General features: G+C 38.5%; 2 protein-coding genes across 2 annotated transcripts; both read left to right on the top strand.

Moving 5' to 3' along the window:
- The first annotated feature begins 3071 nt into the window (after positions 1 to 3071).
- LOC114234946 (olfactory receptor 502-like) lies at positions 3072 to 4052 on the top strand. The gene has a single exon (XM_028159928.2). It carries the CDS (start codon positions 3108 to 3110, stop codon positions 4050 to 4052), a length of 945 nt encoding a protein of 314 aa, XP_028015729.2. The 5' UTR covers positions 3072 to 3107.
- A 10587-nt stretch (positions 4053 to 14639) lies between these two features.
- On the top strand, positions 14640 to 15608 carry LOC103294701 (olfactory receptor 10T2-like). Its single transcript, XM_008151105.3, has one exon. The coding sequence runs from the start codon at positions 14640 to 14642 to the stop codon at positions 15606 to 15608; it is 969 nt and encodes a 322-aa protein (XP_008149327.3).
- The last annotated feature ends 10378 nt before the right edge of the window (positions 15609 to 25986 follow it).

Raw genomic sequence — 25986 nt, 5'->3', positions numbered from 1 at the left:
TCAAGCACTGTTGGTGGGAATGAAGGTTGCTGCAGCCACTGTGGAAAATTGGCAGACTCATTAAAGATTACTTGTGTTTGTGTGAAGTGAACTGCTCAATACTCACTTGAGAATGTGATAATGATGCCTGGTGCTTTTGAATTCACATTTGAATCTCTAGAATCTTCAGAGGTTTATCCCCAAAGGCAAACAATAATAAAAACATGCCTACTATATAACAATAATGATTTTTTAAAAAATATATTTTATTGATTTTTTACAGAGAGGAAGAGAGAGGGATAGAGAGTTAGAAACATCGATGAGAGAGAAACATCGATCAGCTGCCTCCTGCACACCCCTCACCGGGGATGTGCCAGCAACCAAGGTACATGCCCTCGACTGGAATCGAACCTGGGACCCTTGAGTCCGCAGGCCGACGCTCTATCCACTGAGCCAAACCAGTCTCGGCTAACAATAATGATTTTGAATTTATTGTTGTAAGATGAATGAATTCCTATGTCAACAGGTAAGATTTGGCTTTTGTGAAGAATCTATGATTTCCATACATTCTCTAAAATTGCACTCACAAGACCTGGTGGAGAAACAAGGCAGATGTAATCCAGCAGTCAGCTAGCAAGTAACCTTAGCTGAATTAACCTAAGTTTCTACAGTCTATTTAGTGGGTATAAACAAATATAATTCAGGGTACCAGGACTCCTTGTTTATCCACCCATAAGACCAGAAATTCACATGATCTTTCCCACTATCTAAACTTGGCACTCAACCATATGCTAATTAATTCACTGGCCTTGAGATGCTTTGGAGACTTGCCGTTTGTAAATATCCAAAATTTCCATTTATTCATTGTTCTGAATGCTTTAGCTTACAGGCAACCAGATACTTTTTTTTTTGGTAGAAGAATGGCTTTAAAGTGCCCATTTTAAAGGCCAGGGACCCAAGCCCTGCTCCAATTTCTTGGGCAAGCATCAAGCCCTGTGGCTAGAGTCACCTTGGGGAAGCCGGAGGCCCCATTTTTCTCTGCTCAAAGATAAAGTTGGAACTTGGTATCAGAAGCCTCGAGCCACTCAAGTTGAAATGATATGATTGTTTTCTTATCTGATAAATGCCTTTGTAACCCAGGAAATAAAAAAGGTATAGAAATTATTAAATAAATCAAATACATACTAACGGTTTAAGGTTACATTTATGAACCTTTTTGTGTAAATTAATATTCAAGTCCATAAATGTTTAAGAAAATTTGCATATTAAAGTATCCAACAAATTAGACTTGTGAATCTAATATAAAATGTGTTACTTTTAGGCTTATGATTTTAAGTTGAAAATACTTAGATGCTTTTTTAAGTTTATGTAAAATATTGGAGTTACTATATTTTATATTTAACATATTTTTGAAAAAATTTTCAAGTATTATATAAATCAGAAGATAATATTGATTAATCAGACATTTGGAGCACTTAGAAATAAAAGTGGAATATATTGAACTTTAAAGGCAATATTTTAGAGGAAATTATAATGGTCCCCCTGCAATATGATTCTAAATATTCGCTGAATTGACAAAGAGAATTACGAAACTAGCAGGTTCAACTTAAAAGCTCCAGGGAAAACAAGACAGTTTCCTACCCAGAATGTTAATATAAATTTTGAAACAAAAGTAGACCCCGAATAATCTTTTATGTGTCAATGCTCTCCCCTCCCTCACTCACCTCCAGTACCGAAAAGCTTACATTGAAAACGTACTCCAGCCTTCCGCAAGCAAAGCATGAAAACCCACTGCTGTAAGCTGTGGGCAGTCACTGAAGGATTTTCATGATAGCTAACCCTGATTGAATGGGTCAATAAATAATCCTTGCGGCCAATTCAATGCCAATGGGTCAAGCGCTTTGGGCTAGACAGCACTGCTTCTCTGCTTTGCTCTTTGCAGGCCAAGGACACATGGGTTTCATTCTTCCATGGGAAGAGAAAGTTCACTCTCGCAAGCAGATACTTTTGACCAAGTCAAGAACATACAGCCAGAAAACTTGGAGATGAGGTTTAACCTGGCCATGAGCTGGGTGAACCTGGGTAAGCTTCTGAACTTTTTAGGCTGTAACTTTATTCAGCTGCTTATTATGTTGAAACTAAATTTGTTTCACTCTGTAATATTCTATTTATAAAACATTGGTATGTTAGGAAATTATTTTATTTGCTTAAATAAATTTATACAATATTTAGGTTGATTTCAAACTACTCAATATAATGATAGTATAATTGGAAATGTTAAATATACTAATAAATTTACAATAGGTGTCTTTATTTGTTATCTCAATGTGAATTTCTTTCTATTTCTTCTTTGTCCTATTAAAAATTATAATTCTCCTTTTAAAAAATGATCTTGTTTTACTGATAGAAACTGTGCTCTTTCTGATTAATTATGCACCTCTTTTACACAGTAGCTGTAAAAAGGGTAATTTGTTATCCACCCGTTTCTGAGAGACTCAACTTCATTATGAGTATTCATTTCATTTATAGTGTAGTTATAAAAGAAATGGACTGGCTTCAAACTACCTGAGATTCACAACTTGATTCCACCACTTGCTATGTAAACTTGCTGTCACTTTACAATATCAAATCAGTTTCTTCATCTATAAATGTAAGTTCTCAAAATTATTTCGTGAAAATTAATATAGAACTATATATCTAAAATTTTCACACTGTGCTTACCATTTAGTAAACTTGCAATAACTGTTAGCTATTAATTCACATCTCCATTATATAATCCTACATTTACACTTTTATATTGACAATTCCTATTTGCTATTCTTATAAGCCTTATGTTTTTAATGATAGATTTAAAGCCATTTAAGAACATTTTACAAATTGAAAATATAAACAGAAAAAGATCTACATTATGGGAATTGGGTTCCCTCATGTTTCTGCTAAAAATAATTTTTAAAATATACAAGATTCACTGCAAGTAGCTCTGGACTCTAAAAAAAAAAAACCCCTCCAAACCTAGCATGAATAATTATTTTGTTGCTAATAACTCTGATGTGTATTAATGAAAATATTAAAATTTCTTTAACATAATCTTTCATCACCGGTTCGTTTGGTAGCAGCAATATTATCTCATGGATTCCCTGTGGGATGGAAACCACACGGCAGTGACAGGCTTCATTCTACTGGGCTTAACTGACGACCCCATCCTTAAAGTCATCCTCTTCATGATCATCCTGTGTATCTACCTGGTCACTGTATCTGGCAACCTCAGCACAATCATTCTTATCAGTATCTCTCCTCAGCTCCATCATCCAATGTATTTTTTTCTGAGCCAGTTGGCCTTTGCTGACCTATGCCTTTCAACTTCTGTCACACCCAATATGCTTGTTAATTTCCTGGTGGAGAGAAATTCCATCTCCTATCATGGATGTGTCACCCAGCTTGGTTCAGGTGCTGTCTTTGGGACAGCGGAGTGCCTCCTTCTGGCTATCATGGCATATGATCGCTTTGTGGCAATTTACAAACCACTGTTTTATTCAACCAAAATGTCCACACAAGTCTGTGTTCAGTTGCTCATAGTGGCTTATGTGGGTAGTTTTCTCAATGCTTCCTCCTTTGCTATTTGCTACTATTTTTTATTCTTCTGTGGACCAAATCGAGTCAATCACTTTTTCTGTGATTTTGCTCCTCTGGTTGAACTCTCCTGTTCTGAGAGCAGTATCCCTGCAGTTGTCCCCTCATTTACAGCTGGCTCAATTGTTGTGTGCACAGTGTTTGTCATAATTGTCTCCTACATGTACATCCTCATCACCATCCTGAAGATGCGCTCCAAAGAGGGGCGCCACAAGGCCTTCTCCACTTGCACCGCCCACCTCACAGCAGTGAGTCTGTACTTTGGGACCGTCACATTCATCTATGTGATGCCCAAGTCCAGCTACTCAACGGATCAGAACAAGGTGGTGTCCGTGTTCTATATGGTGGTGATCCCCATGCTGAACCCCATCATCTACAGCCTCCGGAACAATGACATTAAGGGGGCTCTGAAGAGAGTGTTTCTCAAAAAAATAATTGCTTAGTGAAGCCTGATATTTAGTGGGATTTGATATAATAATATATCATAAATATAATAATAAAAGGAAATGGAGTGATCAATTATATCCCAACAAATTAGACAACCTGGAGGAAATGGAGGAAATCCTAGAAACATATAATCCTCCAAGGCTGAATCAGGTTGAAAATAAAATCTGAACAGACAAATAACTATTAATAAAATCAAATCAGTGATTTAGAAACTCCCAACAAGCAAAATTCCTAAACCAGATGGTTTCACAGGTATATTTTATCAAACATTCAAAGAAGAATTAATATCTATTCTTTTTTTAACACACACACACACACACACACACACACACACACACACACACACACATATATATTCTGGTTAAAAAATGGGCAGCAGGCCTGAATGGACATTTCTCCAAAGAAAACATACAGATGGCCAATAGATATAAGAAAAGATGCTCAAATTGCCAATCATCAGAGAAATTAAAATCAGAATGAGATATCACCTCACACTTGGGATATATTCCTAGAAGTGGGATCACTGGGTCAATAATGGCTATCATAAAAACAAAAACAAACCAACAAGTGCATATGAGGACATGGAGAAAAGGGCCCCTTGTGCACTGTTGTTGGGATTCTAACTGATACAGTCACTATGGAAAATGGTATGGAGGTTCCTCAAGTAGTTAAAATAGAACTGCCTCATGATCCAGCACTTCTACTTCTGGGTATTTATCTGAAAAAAAAAATGCAAAATACTAATTTGAAAATATATCTGCACACCTATGTTTACTGCAACATTATTTACAATAGCCAAGATGTGATGGCAACCTAAGTTGTCCATTAACAGACAAATGAATGAAGAAAATGTGTTTTATCCATTGAATATGACTTAGCCATAAAAAATGAAATATTGCCATTTGTGACAACATGAATGGACCTAGAGGGTATTATGCTAAGTCAAATAAGTCAGTCAGAGGAAGACAAATACTATGATTTCTCTTATACTTGGAATCAAAAATATAAAATAAACAAAACAGAAACAAACTCATAAATACAAAGAACAAGTTGATGGTTGATGGTTGACAAATGTGAGTGGGGTTGGGGGGATGGGTAAAAAAGGTGAAGGTATTAAGAAGTACAAATTGTGCCCTGACCGGTTTGGCTCAGTGGATAGAGCGTCGGCCTGCGGACTCAAGGGTCCCAGGTTCGATTCCCGTCAAGGGCATGTACCTTGGTTGCGGGCACATCCCTCGTGGGGAGGGTGCAGGAGGCAGCTGATCGATGTTTCTCTCATCGATGTTTCTAGCTTTCTATCCCTCTCCCTTCCTCTCTGTAAAAAACCAATAAAATATATTAAAAAAAGAAAAGAAGTACAAATTGTTAGTTGTACAAACCTTCATGGGCATGTAAAGTACAGCATAGGGAAAACAGTCACTAATATTGTAATAACTAAGAACAGTGTCAGATTGGTACATTGGGATGATCACTTATAATATAAATATCTAATCACTCTGTTGTATACCTGAAACTAATGTAATATTGTATATCAATTGTAATTGGGAAAAAAACTTAAGAGATATGTTTTAAAAAAGATATTGAGAAAAACCTCAGAAATGTTTGGCTTCAATTATTTGGTAAATGTGAATGGAATGTCATTTATTAGTTGAGGAAAAGTGATGTTCATGTTATCCATTACTGCATAACAAAAACTCAGGGGCTTAAAACAAAATCATTATTTTATTTTTTTCTTTATTAAGGTATTACATATGTGTCCTTATCCCCTCATTGCCCCCCCCCCTCGTTCATGCCCTCACCCCCCTGGTGTCTGTGTCTATTGGTTATGCTTATATGCATGCAGTTAAGTCCTTTGGTTGATCGCTCCCCCTCACCCCCTCCTTCCCCTACCTTCCCTCTGAGGTTTGAGCATCTGATCAATGTGTCTCTGTCTCTGGATCTGTTTTTGTTCATCAGTTTATGTTGTTCATTATAATCCATAAATGAGTGAGATCATGTGATATTTATTTTTCTCTGACTGACTTATTTTGCTTAGCATAATGCTCTCCAGCTCCATCCATGCTGTTGCAAATGGTAGGAGTTCCTTTTTACAGCAGCGTAACATTCCATTGTATAGATGTACCACAGTTTTTTAATCCACTCATCTGATGATAGGCTCTTAGGCTGTTTCCAAATCTTAGCTATTGTAAATTGTGCTGCTATGAACATAGGGGTGCATATATCCTTTCTGATTGGTGTTTGTAGTTTCTTGGGAAATATTCCTAGAAGTGGGATCACTGGCTCAAATGGGAGTTCCATTTTTAGTTTTTTGAGGAAACTCCATACTGTTCTCCACAGTGGCTGCACTAGTCTGCATTCCCACCAGCAGTGCACGAGGGTTCCTTTTTCTCCACATCCTCACCAGCACTTCAAAATCATTATTGTGTATTACATTGTTTTGTAATCAGAAATTCAGGTTGGGTTTGACTCAGCATTTCTTTTCTTCTACATGGCATTAACAGGAATCACTTGGTAATATTCAGGTGGCATCTCGGCATGTGTAGAGAATCCAAGATGGCTTTACTCAGAAGCCTGGCACCTTAGCAAGGATGGCTTGAGAGTCTTAAGAGTCTTTCCATATGGTCTTACCAGAAGAGTAGTTGAATTTCACAAAAGGTGGCTCACACTCCAATAGCAGCTATTCCAAGAGACTAAAAAGGAAGCTGTAGTGTTTCCTATGATCTAGCCGTAGGAGACCCAGAACATCATTTGCACTGTTTTCTATTGGCAAACAAATCACTAAAGCCCATTCAGATTCAAAGCAAGGGGAGGTAAATTAGCTCACAACTTTTTGTGAGAGAGAGTAGAAAAGACTTTTCAATCATCCCCTTACCATAATCCCTCTGACCACAATTATTTATATACAGGCATACCTTATTTTACTGTGCTTTGCCAACTGCATTTTTTACAAATTTAATTATCTGTGGCAATTCTGTGTTGATCACATCTATTGGCACCATTTTCCCAATAGCATTTGCTCACTTCATGTTTGTGTGTGACATTTTGGCAATTCTCACATTTCAAACTGTCTTATTATTAGTATACGATGTGGTGATCAGTGGTTTATGATCTTTGATGTTACTACTGTAATTGTTATAGAGCACCATGAACAGTGACAATATAATATGGTGAATTTAATTGATAAATGTGTGTGTTCTACTGATCAGCTTTAAAATCATACTCAGTGGTGAAAATCTTGAAGTTTTTCCTCCAAGATCAGGAAGAAGTCAAGGATGCTCACTCTTGCCAATTCTATTTATTTATTTTTCCTTTTTATAAAAAAACTAGAGGCCTGGTGCACGAAATTTGTGCACAGGTGTGTGTGTGGGGGGGTCCTCTCAGGCCAGCCTGCACCGTCTCCAATCTGGGACCCCTTGGGGGATGTCCAACTGCCAGTTTAAGCCTGATCCTGGGGATCAGGCCTAAACCAATAGATAGACATTCCTCTCACAATCCTGGACTGCTGGCTCCTAATTGCTCACCTGCCTGCCTGCCTGGTCGCCCCTAACTGTCCCCCCCCCCCCTCCGCACCAGCCTGATCGCCCCTCACTGCCTCTGCGTGCTGGCCTGATCACCCCTAACTGCCCCCCCCCACCCGCCAGCCTGGTTGCCCCTAACGGCTCCCCCTGCTGACCTGGTTGCCCCTAACTGCCCCCACTGCAGCCTGGTCGCCCACAACTGCCCCCACCCTGCCTGCCTGGTCACCCCTCATGGCCCCCCCGCCGGCCTGGTCACCCCACACAGCCTGCTTGTTCAATTGTTTGGTCGTCCCTCACTAACTCCCCTGCCAGCCTGGTCTCCCCACGCAGCCTACTTATTCAGTTGTTTGGTAGTCCCTCACTAACCCCCCTGCCGGCCTGGTCGTAGGCAGCCATCTTGTGAGGGCATGAGGGTTAATTTTCATATCACCTCATTATTATACAGGATTATTTATTGTTGAAAGTATTATAAATGTCTCCTTGCTCACTCTCTTTATCTCCCTCCTGCTCCCTCCCCAGGCCTTCACTGCACTATTGTCTGTGTCCATGGGTTATGCATACACATATTTGGTTAATTTCTTCCTACCCCCCCCCCACCCCTGCCTCCCTCTGAGATTCCTCAGTCTGTTCAATGCTTCTATGTCTCTGGATCTCTTTCGTTCATCAGTTCATTTTGTCCATTAGATTCCACATAGAAGTGAGATAATGTGATACTTATCTTTCTCTGACTGCCTTATTTTGCTTAGCCTAATACTCTCCAGCTCCCTCCATGCTGTCTCAAAGGGTAAGAGATCCTTATTTTTTATAGCTGCATAGTATTCCATGGTGTAAATGTACCACAGCTTTTTTATCCACTCATCTACTGATGGGCAGTTGGGCTGTTTCCAGACTTTATCTATTCTAAATTGTGCTGCTATAAACATAGAGGTGCATATATTCATTCTTATTGGTGTTTCAAGCTTCTTAGGACATATTCCTACAACTGAGTCACTGGTCAAATGGAAGTTCTGTATTTAATTTTTTGGGGAAACTCCACACTATTTCCCATAGTGGTTGTACCAGTCTGCAGTCCCACCAACAGTGTACTAGAGTTCCTTTTTCTCCACATGCTCGTCAGCACTTGCTGTTTGTTAATTTATTGATGGTAGCCATTCTGGCAGGTATCAGGTGGTACCGCATTGTCGTTTTAATCTCTCTGATGATTAGTGACTTTGAGCATTTTTTCATATGTCCCTTGGCCAATTTTATGTCCTCTTTGGAGAAGTGTCTATTCAGGTCCTCTGCCCATTTTTTAATTGGATTATTTGTCTTCCTTTTGTTGAGCTGTATTGAGTACTTTATACATTTTGGAAATTAACCCCTTATCAGATGTATCATTGGCAAATGTTCTCCCATATAGTGGGTTCCCTTTTGATTTTGATGCTGGTTTCTTTTTCTGTGCAGAAACTTTTTAGTTTGATATAGTCCCATTTATTTTTTTCTTTTATTTCTCTTGCCATAGGTGAAAATTCTGCTATGTGAGATGTCTGAGATTTTTCTGCCTATGTTTTATTCTAATATTTTTATAGTTTCACAACTTATATTTAAGTCTTTTATCCATTTTTAGTTTATTTTTGTGTATGGTATAAGCTGATGGAATAATTTCATTTTTTGTATAATTTTTTCTACATCATTTATTGGAGAGACTATCTTTATGCTTTAAACTTTTCTTGAAATACTAGAAAAAAATTTTGAGTGTAACTACAGTAAATGGAGATGTCGATTACAGCAGATTTTCCTTTTTAGCAAAAAGAAGAGTTTCTTCATGAGAAAGCAGCCACAATGATTGTGACTATGTATGTGTTCATATTCTTTTCTACTTTTCTTCTGGAAGATTCCCTGGGCAACCCCCAGTAGGACAGGCCCTCTCCCTAGGCCTGTATATAGGACAGAAGACCTGTGGGGCATGGCAAATTTTCAGAACTATATAAAAAAATATTGAGTAGGAAATAAAATATACCAGAGGGAATCACCCACATTTCAAAATGTACTTGAACAAGTTGAGTTTCAATTACTTGGTTTGTCTTTTCAGACAAATGAGAACAAACTTCACTGAGTAATCATGATGCCACATCAGAATAAAACAATGTTTTGTGGACACCACAATGAGTTCTAAGTCCACAGAGGACAATCTTCCTGGTGTCTAATGGAGAGGAAGAAACTCCAAGTGGTGCCAAGGGAAATGGTCTCAGGTGACAAAATTCTCATTGGAATTCACAGGAAACTCGGCTCCAGACATAAGGAATAGAAAAGATTCTACCCTATCGATATAAGGAACTTAATAATCTCAGACACAGACTGAGCATATAACAGGGATTCAAAGGGGGAAATGGCTTAAAAACTTATCCCTAAATAATACTGCAGAAAGAACTGTAGAAAACAGTACATGAGCAATGAGTTCCTCATGTAGATTAATGTTTTGTCTTTTTAAGAGATTGGAAGTGACTTCTCTTTGACATAAAATGGAATTTTATTTTATATTTCAATTTACCATGAACATTGTGCTCCATCCACTAATAACCAAGTTTCTGTGGGTGTTAATGGACAGTTAAAATGTATTGAAAATACCAAGAACACAGCTGAACTGGAGATAAATGCTATTGTTTCCCTATTCTTGGCATAATTAGAACACAGACAATAGCAATGTGAGGAGGTTAGAAATCTGCAAACAGGATAGGACTGCAAACTCTAGACCAAAGCAAAGTGTGCCAAGAGGGCTCGACTTCACACAGCTGACTAAGCAGAAGAGCTCATACAGTGTTCCAGGAAACTGTGAGCAGGTAAGTACTGCTGGGCACCTGTAGGAAACGTCTATAAAACATGTGAAGTTTTAGCAAATGGGAATAGAACTAGCATGTTCTGAGCACTTAATATCTGTCAGGTCTGTATGCATAGCATTGTAACCTTGCAAGAAAGTATATGTAGAGCCATGTTACACAGGAGAAAAGTGGTTATCACGGAGATTAAATTACTGTATGTAATTTGTATGTAATAGTAGCAGAGCTTGGATTTGAACCCAGGCCCCTCTAATTCTGCTCAATTCCCTATTCCATTATAAAATCATTCCTGGTCTAATCTCAAGGCTAATTAAGTGACTGCATTATATCACAAGAATTAAGTAGGGAGAAGTCAAGAAAAACATGTATAAAATCCTTCTGGAATTTCCATATTTCACTCATTATTTAATTGTAAATTTCACTGTAAAATACGGGCAGTTTGATTATTCCTGTCCCCATCCACCTGCATTTTTCCTTTGACCACTCACTATGATTTCAAAATCATGCACTTGTGGTTTTTAAAACAACAAGCAATCCTTTGGTGATGGCTCTAATATACCCTCACTGTAAGAACTAAGGAAATAAGTTTATACATATATATGAACTTAGAAAACCATGTATAATCAGAAAAAATGAGCGTCATAAACCTCTAATATACATAAATTGTTAAATTTTCTACCAGAATTCATACCTATAACTCAATAAAACATAGTCTTTATTTTCCCACCCTGTATCAACTGTGATCTGAAAATATTAAGTGGAAAATTCAAGATATATAAAATTCTTAATAAATTGTGGGCCATTCTGAGTTGTATGATGAAGTCTTGCACTGTCCTACTCTGTCCAGTCCAGGATGTGAAGCATACCCACACTGTATTCGCGCTACTCCTCACCCCAGTAAGTCACTTAGAAGCTGTTTTGGTTATCAATTTGACTGGCACAGTATCATGGTGCTTGTGTTCAGGTAACCCACATATTATTTAATAAAGGCCCCAAAGCACAAAATAGTGATGTTAGCAATTCGAATATGCTAAAGAGAAGTCATAAAGCACTTCCTTTATATGAAAAAGTATCTTATGTTTAAGGAAAAAAAACTATATAAGCTTGAGTATTATCTGCAGTTTCAGGCATCCACTAGGGGTCTTGATACATAAGCCCATGGATAAGGGAAGATTACTGTATCTTTTCTGAAAATTGTAGAAAAGCTGACTCAAAGCTGACATTTATTCTGATTGGGTTGAAAGAAAGCTGAATGCACTTTCCCAAAGACTTGGTGATAAATATTCCCCATTGCTTCACCTTCGAATATTGCTCCATGCCCTAAAATTAAGTGTAGCTGCCAGAAAAACCCTCCAGTTCAGTCTGGTGTGGAATGATGAATGACATGATGGTCCCAGGGGTCCTCAGACTGGCCATGGTTGTGATGTGTCTCCTGGAAGGTAGATTGGTTTACAGTGTCCACTTTTTAGGGTTTTGATATAGTGCGTGGACAAAACAGTCTGCAAGGTGACTTAGTATCAAGAAGCAGCCTCAAATTCCTGTAGGTCTCCACTGATATTTCAAAGAAATCAGGCATGCTAAGTCCCTAGATCTCTCGGCAAGGGTGGGGCATGACTGAACTGAATAACAGGGTTGTCAGGGAAAGAAATCAATTATTGGCTCTTTCAGTCCACAGAAGTGTATATCCCAATGAGGGTGAATTTATCACAAAATGCTGGGCCAGAAAACATCTCCCTCAAACTCTGTCCCTCAAGAAGCAATGGAAATGATGCCATATTAACATATTCTCAATCACTTGTGCCCATTATGAGGAAAGCTGTATTTATTATCAGTACAAATGAAAAAAAGGAAGTAACAGAATCACAGTGAGAGTTTCTGAACCTAAACATACAAAATTCTCCTGAAGTTTTTCTTTTCTCTTCTTTGAAAGATTGCCCTTGTAATGAGAATATATAACTCTCAAGAAGACTGCCCTGGTGATCCCAACATGCTCCTTGGTGTAGGAGCAGTCATGGCAATCAGGTAACATTTTATGCTACAGAAAATGAAGCTTATTGTTTAGATCAGAAATACTAGTCTTTTTTGCTTTGTTCCAAGTATACCACTCTGAGAGTTTACACATTATTCATTAAATAATTATGTATTAAATGTCAATATGTAGTTATATTGCTAGGTGATGTGACTATATCTTAATGGGTATTGAAATGTATTGAAGGAGACAGCCAATAAATAACCTTTAGCACCTGTCCAAATTAGGTAAAGGCTAAAGAGAGAAAACAATATAGTTGGGAAGAATTAGTCAGTGCGCCTAAGGAAAAAAACCAGCGAGGCTCCCTGGGGCAGATGGCACCCCATTTATTTGTTGAACTCTCAGGACACAAATGCTTGGATTTACCACGTTATGCTGCAAGTACGTGGACAAATTGGTAAAATAGCCTTCTGCTTTGACTAGTAAAGAAGTCAGACGTTAAAAATGTCATCATAATGCAATCAAATATGAACACAGAATTTATTAACAAACTTGATTGCCTTCACAAAGTAAGTTCCTAAAGCCATGGTTTCCTTATCTCAAGCATGGGCACAATATTACTATTTCTCTCGCAGGGTGTTTAAGGTGACACATGAGACAGGTGTTCTGCATACACTGATTGTCTTCATATCCCTTGAACAGGTCAAGCTCATTCCCACTGTGAGATCTTTGCACTAGCTATTTCTGGTGTGTTGTCTCCCGCCTAGATCTTTCAATGGTGGGCTGCTTACTGCATTTCAATCACACAGTAAGGGTAAGTTCCTTAGAATGGGCTTTCCTGATTCTACAGTTCAAAATAGCCATTTAGTAATATAACTTTCATTTAATTCTCTTGATGGCATTTTTCTCTATCTGGGATAGAAGAGGCTATATGTCTTATCCCATGTTACATTTCCCACACATGTGATTGACAACACATCATAGACATTAAATAAATATTTGTGGAATCAATGCACTGGCTTTGGGTGGTCAATTAAGTAACCTCTACCCAAGTGTCAATTTCTGTAACATCAGGATTGAAATGCTTATTATGCAGAGTTGCTGGGAGAAATTTAACGAGAAAATTCTATCAAACACACAGCATATTGACCAGCACATGTCAGATATTGAGTAAATACTGGTTACCTGACATGTAAATTTTGCCCAGTAATTCATAAAGAACATACAAACTGTTCAGCTAAAGGTATATTTTCTTTAAGCTTTGTAGATCTTCCCAGTGTGTCTCTACCATTCTTTCCTCAACCATTAACTCCATGCCCATGTCTTCTCACTGTTCTCCTTTACTTCCTTGACAATAGTGACTGAAACCAAAGCACATATTGTTTGGAAAATCCCTGTCCTTCATACTGTCATCTCACTTGCAGCAGAATGGATGAACTCATGAAAATGACCAGAGGAACTTAAGCTCTAAAAAGAGCTGCACTGAAAAGCAGCCCTTTCCACTAGTATATCAGTTAGAAAATATCCTGGCAATTCTCCTGAGAGCTCAAGAATTAATCCTGACATCATGAACACAAATGAGCCATCTAGGATGGGGATGGTCTCTCCATACCATTTTGCCTTCAAGATCTGCATGAATGGGAGACAGTTATTGAACACCTCCAGCCTTAACGTATTGTCACGGAGAGAAAACCAGTACAAACTTCAACAGTAAATTCATTTGTTAGGTCAGTTCATGGTGGCCTACTTGTTAGCCAAGCAGCCACTGCCTCCTGGGGAGCACCTCTGAGGGTAGGACTACTTTCCAAGAATGTTTGGAAGCCATTCAAAAACATTTTCTTACTTCTTAAACTTGCATTGAGTCCACATTGTCAGGCACTTCTGTGTGCCAGACTATAACTAGATCACATGCAAACATTTTATACCTGCTACCCCTCTTGTAGGTAGGAAAACAAGTATTTTTCATCTTTCCCTCTTTTGTGCAGATTTTGACTGCAGAGGAGATAAAGGAGAGATAAATGAGGGGGTTCCCAGGAAAAAATCAGGCATACTTTATGACATTTATACAGAATCTCCTACTAGAATCTTTCTCATCAGTCTGAGTCCTGGCCTTGAATTCAGCAAGGAGTATTTAATTCCCATTTCTCAGGGTCTCTCATTGAGAATTGTCTTGCTGTTGCCCAGGGATCCTTGATGTCATCAGTGCTCTTTATAATCTCATCAGAGTCTTGAATCAAGAATATTTGCTTCTGTGGAGAAAGTTACTGAGCCTCCTAGATGATGGGCAATCGAACCAGAGTGAGCACATTCGTCCTGCGGGGATTTTCCAGTCTCCCAGACCTGCAGGATCTCCTCTTTGTGCTGGTCTTTTTCTCCCATGTGACTATCCTCGCTGCAAATGTGTCCGTAATGGTGGCCATCAAGCTCAGTCACAACCTTCACACCCCCATGTACTTTTTCCTCTCTGGCCTGTCCTTTTCAGAAACCTGTACCACCCTGGTCACCATCCCCCGAATGCTGGTGGACCTGCTCTCAGACAGCAAGACCATCTCTCTTCCTGAGTGCGCCACACAGATGTTCTTCTTCTTTGGTTTGGCGGGCAATAACTGCTTCATCATGGCCGCCATGTCCTATGACCGTTACACTGCCATTCACAGCCCACTGCACTACCCCATCCTCATGACCCACAGGATCTGCTTGCAGCTCATGATGGCCTCTTCTGTCACTGGGATTGTGGTGTCGTTGTGCATTGTCCTCATAGTATTCAACTTGTCTTTTTGTGACGCCAGCACCATCCAGCACTTTTTTTGTGACATCGCACCGGTAGTCTCCCTTGCCTGTGATTATACGTTTTTTCAGAAAATGATCCTTCTTGCATTCATTGCCTTTGTGTTGGTGGGCAGCTTCATTTTAATTATGATTTCCTATGTCTTCATTGTGTCCACCGTTGTGAAGATGCCCTCTGCAAAGGGGAGGTATAAGGCCTTTTATACTTGCTCCTCTCACCTCACTGTAGTGTGCATACACTATGGATTTGCTGGCTTTGTCTATTTGAGACCCAAGGACAGTGATTCGTTTAGTGAAGATATGCTGATGGCAGTGACATATACAGTGCTGACTCCTCTGCTTAATCCCATAGTTTACAGTCTAAGAAATAAAGAAATGCAAATAGCTCTAGGGAAAGTACTAGACAATGTCTATAGGTTTTTCTCACAGATGGTAAGTAAAAGAATGCTGAACACTTCTTAAAACATTTACAGAGCACTGATAAATAAAAATAAAGAAAGTAGAGTACCTTTAATAAATATCAGCACTTTATGTACAAAGCAATTAAAGTGTGTTCTAATTGCCTGATAAGCCCCGATATCATTTCTTTCCTACTACAAACAGGATGTAGTTTTTAAATACTGTAAAATGTTAGTGTATATGTGTATATATATGCATATACACATGCACATATATATGTAGCAAAAATATCTGAGATGCGTTGGAACACTGTATTTTCATAATTTTGGTTGCCTTTGGGGGAGAAGGAAAATTATTCTAAAAAGAAAAAGAAGAATGAAAGAAGTAGACACAGACTGAGAAAAAAGGAAAGGAAAGATCACTAATTCACCCAAGAAGGAGAAACATAAATTTAGACTTACAATGAGTGAAAGACCACAATACAGAGAAATTTCAAAGAATTTTAAGAAATTATATTTTTCAACTCTATTCAAAGAAAGTTAGAAACTAGATGGGAATGGATGAATATCTGGAAATATAAACTGATGAAAGTTATTGCAAAAGAAATAGGCATTTTTAACATATCAAATTCCAAGAAAAATATAGACCAGTCTACCAAAGAGCTGCAAAAGGAGTAGGTTAGATGGTTTCGTAATTAGCTTCTTCAAGTCCTCAAAAAGCAATAATTGAAATGCTATTTAAGTGAGAGCATAGGTAAAGACAAATAGCTTCTACTTTATGAAAACCACAGAGGTGAAAGGTGCCGTATACAACTGAATCTAATTGAGGCGATTGCAGTAAAGTTCACATATGGATTGTGGAAGATAGTAGAGGCTGTAAGGAGGTCTAGGCATTTTGAGATCACACTGTCTAATGGTAACATCCACATTGTGTGAAGTTGCCAGGACTGAGGTATTAAAATGGTTTAAGGATCAAGAAGCCAGTGGCAAAGTCTTTAACAAATGAGGAAAAGAAACTGGTCAGTAAAGGACTCTGAAACAATAGCATGTTGTTTCATAGCTGGATAACACTGGTGCCAGTGAGTAAACTGTTTTGCCATGAAGACTGCAAACTAACGATTTAGAAATAGGGTAAGGAGCTAGGAGAATGTCAACACAATAGTGTCTTGGAAGAGGGGAGTAGGCAACTTCTCTTCAACAGAGCTGAGAAGCATATGTACCCTTCCCAGGCCATCAGGTTTGGTTAAGATAAAGAGATAGGGAATGTACACAGTGGAAAGTTGATGAGTGGAAGAGAGAAGATTCCAAAGTGAAAGTAAGACATATTAGGAGAAACCCCAGCAAAGAAAGAAGATTCCAAAGACAAGAAGTACAGCATTGTGCTGGGGTGAATCTAGGTGAGGACAGCTGCCAAAGGGCTTGCAACCAAGATTCTTATCATAGCTTCACTGATTACAGTGGTCAGAACCTACTGAGTCTCCAGGTCCCATTTTTGTTCAACACTGAATTAAAATTTGACTAGATGTTCTCTGACCATCCATTCCACAATCTTCACCATTCCCATTTTCACAAATATCCCCTGTGTAGTGTGAAATTTTCTACCTCCTCATATAATTATCATAAGCTGTTTCATTTCATTAATTAAGTCTCAATTGTGATCAAATGGGACTTATCCCTGGGATGCATGGTTAGTTTAACATATGCAAATCACTCTATGTGGTATACCACATTAACAGAATGAAAGATAAAAACCACATGATCATGGTATATGTACACAATGGACTACTATCCAGCCATTAAGAAAGATGGAAATCTTGTCATTTGTGACAACATGGATATTTCTGGAGACATTATACTCAGGGAAATAAGCCAGACACAGAAAGAAAGATACTGTAGGATCTCACTTATATGTGGAATCTAAGAAAGTCAAATTCATAGAAGCAGAGAGTAGAATAGTAGTTACCAGGGTTGGGGAGGTAAGGGAAATGGGGAGATGTTGGTCAAAGGGTACAAAGTTGCTGTTTTGTAAGATGATTAAGCTCTAGAGAGCTAATGTACAACATGATAACTGTAGTTAATAATGTATTTTATACTGGAAATTTGCTAAGAAAATAAATTTCAGGTGCTCTCACAATATCACCTCCCTCAAAAAAAAAAAAAAAGGTAACTATGAAAAGAGATGGATATGTTAATTAGGGTAACTACATTCATTATTTCACTATATACATGTATGTCAAAACATCAACTTGTATGCCTTAAATATATACAGTTTTTGTTAAAAATAAAACATTTTTTTTTTAAATTTAAATATGGCAACTAGCACTTTATTCATACCAGTTGAATGGAAACCATTTTTTTAAAGAAACATTCCTTTGATTATTTTTAACTTCTTGAAAGAAAAGCACATGATATATTCAATTTTGTTTCCTCAGTTAATAACCTAGTGCTAAGAATAAAGGAGACACTAAATAAATATTCATTGAATTAGAGTTAATATTTAACCCAAATGTATTTGTTAAATGCTTGCCCTGTACCAGACACTGTACTTTGGTTAAGGATCATTAGTTCAACCTCCCACGTCACTATTTTCGCCCACCCACCAAAGTTTCTGCAACTGCATTTCCAACTCTCAGTGACCAACCACTTCATTCCTATTTTTCTCTATGTCTCCATTTAAATGTCATTTCCCCAGTAAACCTTCCTTACGCCTCAAAAATAAATGCATTTGCCAAATGATTTCATGAGGAATAGAGATTGAACTAAAAGATACAGCCTGGGGCTTTTGGCAGTGTGCTGAGTGCGTAGAAGTCTGAGGTCAAAGATGCCAAGGCAGATAAGACTTGTGAGGCCAAGATCCTGGAAAAGAAAAAAACCTGTAGTGATATGAGCCTGAAATTCCATGTGTAATTTCTCATTAAGTTACACATGGGATCAGGGGCACAGAAAGGGAGTGGACTGACAATTCTCGGGGGAAAGGGTTGTAGGGAGTTTGGAGGATGTGGGAAGAGACTGGACAAAAATCGTACACCTATGGATGAGGACAGCGGGTGGGGGGGGTAAGGGCAGAGGGTAGGGTGGGAACCGGGTGGAGGGGAGCCATGGGGGGAAAAAATAGGAACAACTGTAATAATCTGAACAATAAAGATTTATTAGAAAAAAAAAGTTACACATGGGCTGGTGATATATCAAAACACTGGTGGAAATCAGCCTGTGGAGGCTGAAGATCTTAGCAGAGACTTGGGCGTTTTCCAGTTCTGGTTTGATAGAGTTTGTTAGAGAGGCCATTTGAGGTAAAGGGGACCCATAATACCCTATGCTTTTATATTTAAGAGTCGTGAGGGACTACACCCTTGGAGTAATCAATCACTATAGCCTAGAAATAAGATCAAATAACAAAGAAATGGGAAGATATGCCATGTTCAATGATTGGAAGAATTAACATTGTTAAAGTGGCCATATTACATAACTGATATACACATTTGATGCAATCCCCATTAATGTTATTTTTTCACAGACGTAGAACAAAAATCTTCAAATTTGTATGGAACCATAAGAGTCCTCAAATAGTCAAAGAAAAACTGAGGTGGGGGGGGGAACAAAGGTGGAGGTATCACACTCCCTGACTTCTAAATCTACAAAGCTACAATAATCAAAACAGTATGATAGTGGCAGAAAAACAGACACACAGACCAGTGGAACAGAATTGAGAGCCCAGAAATAAACCCACACATGTACGGGAAACTAATTTTCAACAAAGGAGCCAAAAACTTACAATGGAGAAAGGAAAGCCTCTTCAATAAATAGTGCTGGGAATATTGGAAAGCCACATGCAAAAGAATGAAACTAGACTGCTGACACTATATAGAAAAAAAAATCATCAATAAAACAAAATAGCAACTAACCTAATGGGAGAAGATATTTGCAATTGGTACTTCTGATAAGGGGCTAATATCCAAAATATATAAGGACCTCATACAACTTAACAATAATGGGATACTACCTCACACCTATTAGAATGGCCATTATCAGTAATACGGGAATTAACAAGTGTTGAAAAGGATATGGGAAAAAGAAATCTTCATGCTCTGCTAGTGGGAATGTAATTGGACTAAGTTATATTATCCTGGTGAACAGTCTCAGAGAACCCTTAAATATGTTTCACACTTATATGTTCTCAATTATATAGTTACTGCTGTGAATAATCCTTAATGTCTTTTTTCCTCCCCCTTGACCTTGTGTATGTGTTACATGGCATTGAGTTGGCTCTGACTTTGTTTTAATGATTTAAAATTTTCTACTAGGTCATTTTTAAAATTAAATTTATTGAGGTAAAACTGATTAATATATAAATTTCAGGTGCACAGCATTATAATTCCATATCTGCATACTGTATTGCATGCTCACCACCCTAAGTCTAGATTCCTTCTGTAAACTTTGTTACCTACTGTCCTTCAACTTCCATGAAGGAGGAATCATGTCTGCCTTGTTCAACACTTAATTCTTAGAGCACTGCAGAGTGCCTAGTTCATAGCAGTACTAAACAAATGAATGACTGAATGAATAAATGAATGACCTACTTTTTTAAAAACTTTGTTTTATTGTGGTAAGAACACTCAGCATTAGCATGAGACTTATCCTCTTAACAAGTTTTTAAGTATATACAATACAGTGTTGTTAACTATAGGTACAATGTTCTACAGTGGATCTCTAGAACTTCCTCATCCTGCATAATTAAACTTTATGTCTATTGATTAGCAATTTCCCATGTCACTCTAACCCCAGCCCCTGGCTACCTTCATTCTATTCTTAAGTCTATGAATTTGACTATTGTAGATGCCTCATAAAGTAGAATCATGCATATTAGTCCTGTGACTGGCTTATTTCACTTAGCATAATACCCTCTAGGTTTATCCATGTAGTTGCATATTGCAAAATTTCCTTCTTTCTTAAGACTGAATAATAATCCAATGTATGTATATACCAAATTTTCTTTATACATTTATCTGTCAATGGACATTTAGATTACTTTCATACCTTGGCTCTTGTGAATAGTGTTGTCATGAACATGGGAGTGCTAATATCTCTTTGAGATACTGATTTAATTCTTTTAGAGAAAAATATGGAGGTGAAATTACTGAAGCATATGGTAGCTCTTTTCAATTACACGAGGAACCTCCACACTGTTTTCCAAAGCAGCTGTAGGATTATGCATTTCCAGCAACAATGTACAAGAGTTTCCCTTTTCTCCATATCCTCACCTACACTTATCTTTTGTTTCTTTGAAAAGAGCCATCCTGACAAGTGTGAGGTGATATGTCATTATAGTTTTTATTTTTTTCGTTTTTTTTTTCTCTCTCTTTTTTTTTAATGAATCTTTATTGTTCAGATTACAATTGTTTCTCCTTTTCCCCCCCATATCTCCCCACCACCCAGTTCCCACCCCTCCTCTCCCCTTACCTCCCCCCGCCACTGTCCTTATCCATAGGTGTATGATTTTTGTCCAGTCTCTTCCTGTACTCCCCACACAGACACCCCTTTCCCCCTGAGAATTATCAATCCACTCCCATTCTATGCCTCTGATTCTATTAAGTTCACCAGTTTATTCTGTTCCTCAGATTTTTAATTCACTTGACTTTTAGATTCACTTGTTGATAGATATGCATTTGTTGTTCATAATTTTTTATCTTTCTTCTTTTTCCTCTTTTTAAAGAATACCTTTCAGCATTTCATATAATACTGGTTTAGTGGTGATGAACTCCTTTAGCTTTTTCTTATCTGTGAAGCTCTTTAGCTGACCTTCAATTCTGAATGATAGCTTTGCTGGGTAGAGTAGTCTTGGTTGTAGGTTCCTGCTATTCATCACTTTGAATATTTCTTGCCACTCCCGTCTGGCCTGCATGGTTTCTGTTGAGAAATTAGCTGATAATCGTATGGGAGCTCCCTTGTAGGTAACTAACTGTTTTTCTCTTGCTGCTTGTAAGATTCTCTCTTTGTCTTTTGCCCTTGGCATTTTAATTATGATGTGTCTTGGTGTGGTCCTCTTTGGATTCCTTTTGTTTGGGGTTCTGTGTGCTTCCTGGACTTGAAAGTCTAATTCTTTCATCAGGTGGGGGAAGTTTTCATTCATTATTTCTTCAAATAGGTTTTCAGCATCTTGCTCTCTCTCTTCTTCTGGTACCCCCATAATTCTGATGTTGGTTCGCTTGAAGTTGTCCCAGAGACTTCTTACACTATCTTCAACTTTCTGAATTCTCTTCTCTTCATGCTTCTCTGGAGGAGTGTCCTTGGCCTCTTTGTTTTCCAAATCTTTGAGTTGATTCTTGCAATCCTCTAGTCTGCTTTTGGGTCTCTGTATAATATTTTTTATTTCAGTCAGTGTATGTTTCATTTCTAGTTGGTCCTCATTGAATTTATCGGCCTTTTCCATGAAATTCTTGAAAAACCTTATAACCGTGGTTTTGAACTCTATGTCCAGTCGCGTGTTATCCTCCATTTCTTTGGTTTGTGATCTGTTTCCTTGCCTTCTCATATTCTCTGCTTCCCTAAGTTGGTAGGGTAGTTTTGTGTACTAGGTGTCCTATTGGTTCAATGGGTCAGCCTCCCAGTTACCTGAGGTGGACACTCTTGGTGTATCCTTGTGTACTGTGTGTCCCCCAGCAGGAGCTACAGCAAGAACTAGTTTTCTCCTCCTTTGCTTGGGCGGTTTTGGAGCAGTCTGACTGGAGCTGCAGTTTATTTGGTTAAGCTGCCACAGAACAGGCCATTTATATGCAAAAGCCACTGTGTGGAGCCTGGGCGGGTTTGTAGAATGTGCGGGGCGGGGTCTCAGGGCGGGGTGGGGTCTCAGGGCGTCACTAGGCTAGGGCATGGCCAACGGCGATGGCTGCCGTCAGCCGTCTCTGCCTTTCCACGTCCAAGTCCCTGCGCCCCGAGTTCCAGCGCAGTAAAACAATGATTGCTGGGCGCACCTCTGCAAAAAAGTCACTCTCACTTTCCGACCCGATGGCTAAGAGTCCAGCTTCTCCCCGTGGGCGTCTGGGTCCCCCACGTGTCCCCAGAAACTGGATTTCAGAGTGATCGGGAGCTTGTCTCCCTGCGGGTTGAAGAAAAACCGCGCACCCAGTCGCCCGCCGCCAGCCCGATTCGCGCGCCTCCGTACCTCAGCTTTTCAGCGTTTGTGCTCCTTTCTCCCCTTAGTTGTAAATCTACCACTCAGCCAGCTTTCCCGTGGTTCTGGGTGGTAGACGTTTTGTCCTTTAGTTGTATTTTTGAAATTGTTGTGCGAGGCAGCAGATTAGTTGTTTAACCATGCCGCCATCTTGGTTCCTCTCCTCATTATAGTTTTTATTTGCACTTATTTGATGATTAGTGATGTTGAGCATATTTTCAGTACCTGTTGGCCATTTTTATATCTTCTTTGGAGAAGTGTCTACTAATATCTTTAGTCCATTTTTTTAACTGAGTTGTATGTTTTAGAAATTAACCCCTTATTAGATACATTTTCTCCCATTTTGCAGTTGCCTTTTCACTCTGTTGATTGTTTCCATTGCTGCACTGAGGCTTTTTAGTTTGATGTATTTTCACTCGTCTATTTTTGTTTTTGTTGCAGATGCTTTTGATGTCACATCAAAGAAATTATTGCCAAGACCAATGGCATGAAGCTTTCCCCATATGTTTTAATCTTGGGATTTTCTTCTTACAGTTTTGGATCTCACATTTTAGTCTTTAATCCATTTTGAGTTGATTTTTGTGAAAAAATATAAGATAAGGGTGACTCGCAGTCAGGGCACATGCCTGGGTTGTGGGCTCAATCCCCAGTAGGCGGTGTCAAGGAGGCAGCTGATCAATGATGTTTCTCTCACATTGATGTTTCTATCTCTCTATTCCTCTCCCTTCCTCTCTCTCCAAAAATCAATGAAATCATATATTTTTAAAAAAACTACATGAAAGTTGATGATAATCAGCAAAAGAAGCCAAAGCAGAACTGAAAGTGTCTGGAGACAGTTCCAGTTTCCACAACGAAGGGCCTTGTGCTTTAAGAGCTGTGCAGCATTGCAGATAAGGGTTTGGGACCATGCACCTTGCATGGCTGATTTTAAATTGGTCAAGAGACACCTCTCTGTGGAGGGGCATTTCAAATAAAGCTTAAGTGATACCAACCAACCAACCATGCTAAGGTAGAGGGAAGAGCATTCTGTAAGCAACCAGTGCAAGGGCTCTGAGAAGTGATGGCTTTGTACGTTTGAAGAAAAGCAAACCAATGTGGATGGATAGAGCAAAAGGAAATTAACTCAAGAGCTAGGCAGAAGCCATGATGGGAGTATTCTAAGTGCAATGGGAAGACAATGCAAAGTTGTAAACAATGACACAATCTAAATTATATAAAATAACTCTGGCTTTTTACTCTAAGGGGACTAAATTGTAGAGAAGTAAGAGAATTGACAGAAGATCTGTTAGAATGTTGTAGAGTTTAATCCTGCAATATGGTGCTGGCTTGCATGGCAGTAATAAAAGTTGAGAGTAGTGGACAGATTAAGAAAGCATTTGATGTGTTAGAGGGGAATTTGTAGCTGAGTTAAGAGAAATGTGATGACAATGTTAACGAGATTTTAAAAAAGAGAAGCTCAATGAAACTGCAACACATACTTTTGAGGTCAACCCAGAATCTCAGTGAGAGAGAAGCCAGACCACTGAAAAAGGAAGTACGAAACAATGAAAAGAATAAGTACCATTAAATAAAAAATAACTATCAAATCAAATAATACTTTGGAAGTAGTGCTATCAAATATCATAAGCCTGCTATCTGAGAGAGAAGAAATGCCATTGTTTTTTAAAGGAATGGCCTCAACTACCTGTTGACTCCTGAACTGCCCAATGTAATGTTTGCTACTTTTTAAAGAATGTCAATATTAAAAATGTTTTTACAATATGTACAGGTAAATTACTATCAGAAACTTATCGTTCATCACTTTCATTATGAAAAACTTGTACTCTAGTGGTCATCAAACCAATGCATTTAATCAGTTTCTGGCTTCAATTATTAGTCCATAGGATTGCATCAGAGATTAAAAGACAGAAATCTAGAATAGATCTTGTATTTTTATAAGAAAATATCTACATGAAAGACTCAAACTCAAAATATGACATGAGTGCCAGTATGATTTGGAAAGCATACATACTTCACTGTAATAAAAGTAAAATAAGATTTCAGAGCCCAAAGCTCTGGGGGATAAATTCCTCATCTGCCACTTGATAGCTGGGTGATCTAGAAAAGTTACTTAATACTTCTGAGACTCAATTTCCTTATTTTAAAAAATGATACAATAACATTTACCTCTCAAGGTCACTGTTAAATGAGATGTTGTGTTAGAACACCTACAATGGATGATAATAAATGAATAATCCATAACTGAGAATATACTTCAAATAAGCAACTACATATGCAAAGGACATTTTAAAATAAAAAAATAAAAACACTACCTGCTGGTCAAATGTTATAAGGGGACAGACTCCAGGAATCATCTGTATAAAACAGGGCTTATTTGTGCTGGACTTAGGACCATTTGGAATACAAGACCTTAAGTACCTCAGCATCAGATAGGCACAGGTTTGCTAACATTCCACTGAAAATCCAATGAGAGGAAATCCAATGAAACTGAGAAAAGTAGGTGCATTTACATGTACCCACACCAGTAGGCAGTCTGAGATACTCAATAAGGCCTCAGGGGGCTTCATTTATTATCTTCCTTATTTGCATAATAAGCACTGTAATGCATAGATCTAATTAGTTTTGAGACTCTCTTTGGATCAACATAATTCGTGGGGCTATGCTTTGATCATCTGTGATATTTCTGAGAAGCAGCTATGATCTAGAACAACCGTCCTGTGGTTCATATTTAGTCGTTCCTTAGGGAGCTGCAGGAAAACCCATGATGCTTTTGTCTGTCAAAGTGACCCGCAATTTAACTCACTCAGCCTTGGCATTTCCTCCTTTTCATGCCTATTCCTACGTGGTCATAGATAGCACTGGCCAATCCATAGCTGTTTCTCACACATTGACCATGTGTCACAAACTCAGCCAGGGAAGAAGACTTGCACATAATCAGAGCCACCTCCCATGCCACATCAACTGCATCAGCTGCCAAGTGTAGACGTGAAGGAGACTTAGTGTTTGCCTCCTGTAAATACAAAACAATAGTGAGAGAATGCAGGTTCACAAATGCCTCAACGGACAGTACCCGAAATGACTGTCTAGTCACCTGACTTCCTGACTGTGCCACCAAATTATCTTTCCTCTCCTTTTCTAACACATGCTTATAACTATTCATTTACACTTGGAGAATAAGAGAATGAAAAATGGGATAGCATATGCTCATGGGTTGTTTGCAGGCATGTAGTCCAGTCTATCTTTGCAAACAAGGACAACTTTGATGTCCAACCCA

This window comes from Eptesicus fuscus, chromosome 13 (genome assembly GCF_027574615.1).
Source record: "Eptesicus fuscus isolate TK198812 chromosome 13, DD_ASM_mEF_20220401, whole genome shotgun sequence".
Taxonomy (NCBI): Eukaryota; Metazoa; Chordata; class Mammalia; order Chiroptera; family Vespertilionidae; genus Eptesicus; species Eptesicus fuscus.
Note: the sequence above shows the minus strand (reverse complement) of the source record. Positions and strands in the feature narration are given on the sequence as shown.

Bases quoted from the DNA above. Each gene is read 5' to 3' on its own strand.
- LOC103294701 (XM_008151105.3), top strand. From the start codon at position 14,640: ATGGGCAATCGAACCAGAGTGAGCACATTCGTCCTGCGGGGATTTTCC.
- LOC114234946 (XM_028159928.2), top strand. From the start codon at position 3,108: ATGGATTCCCTGTGGGATGGAAACCACACGGCAGTGACAGGCTTCATT.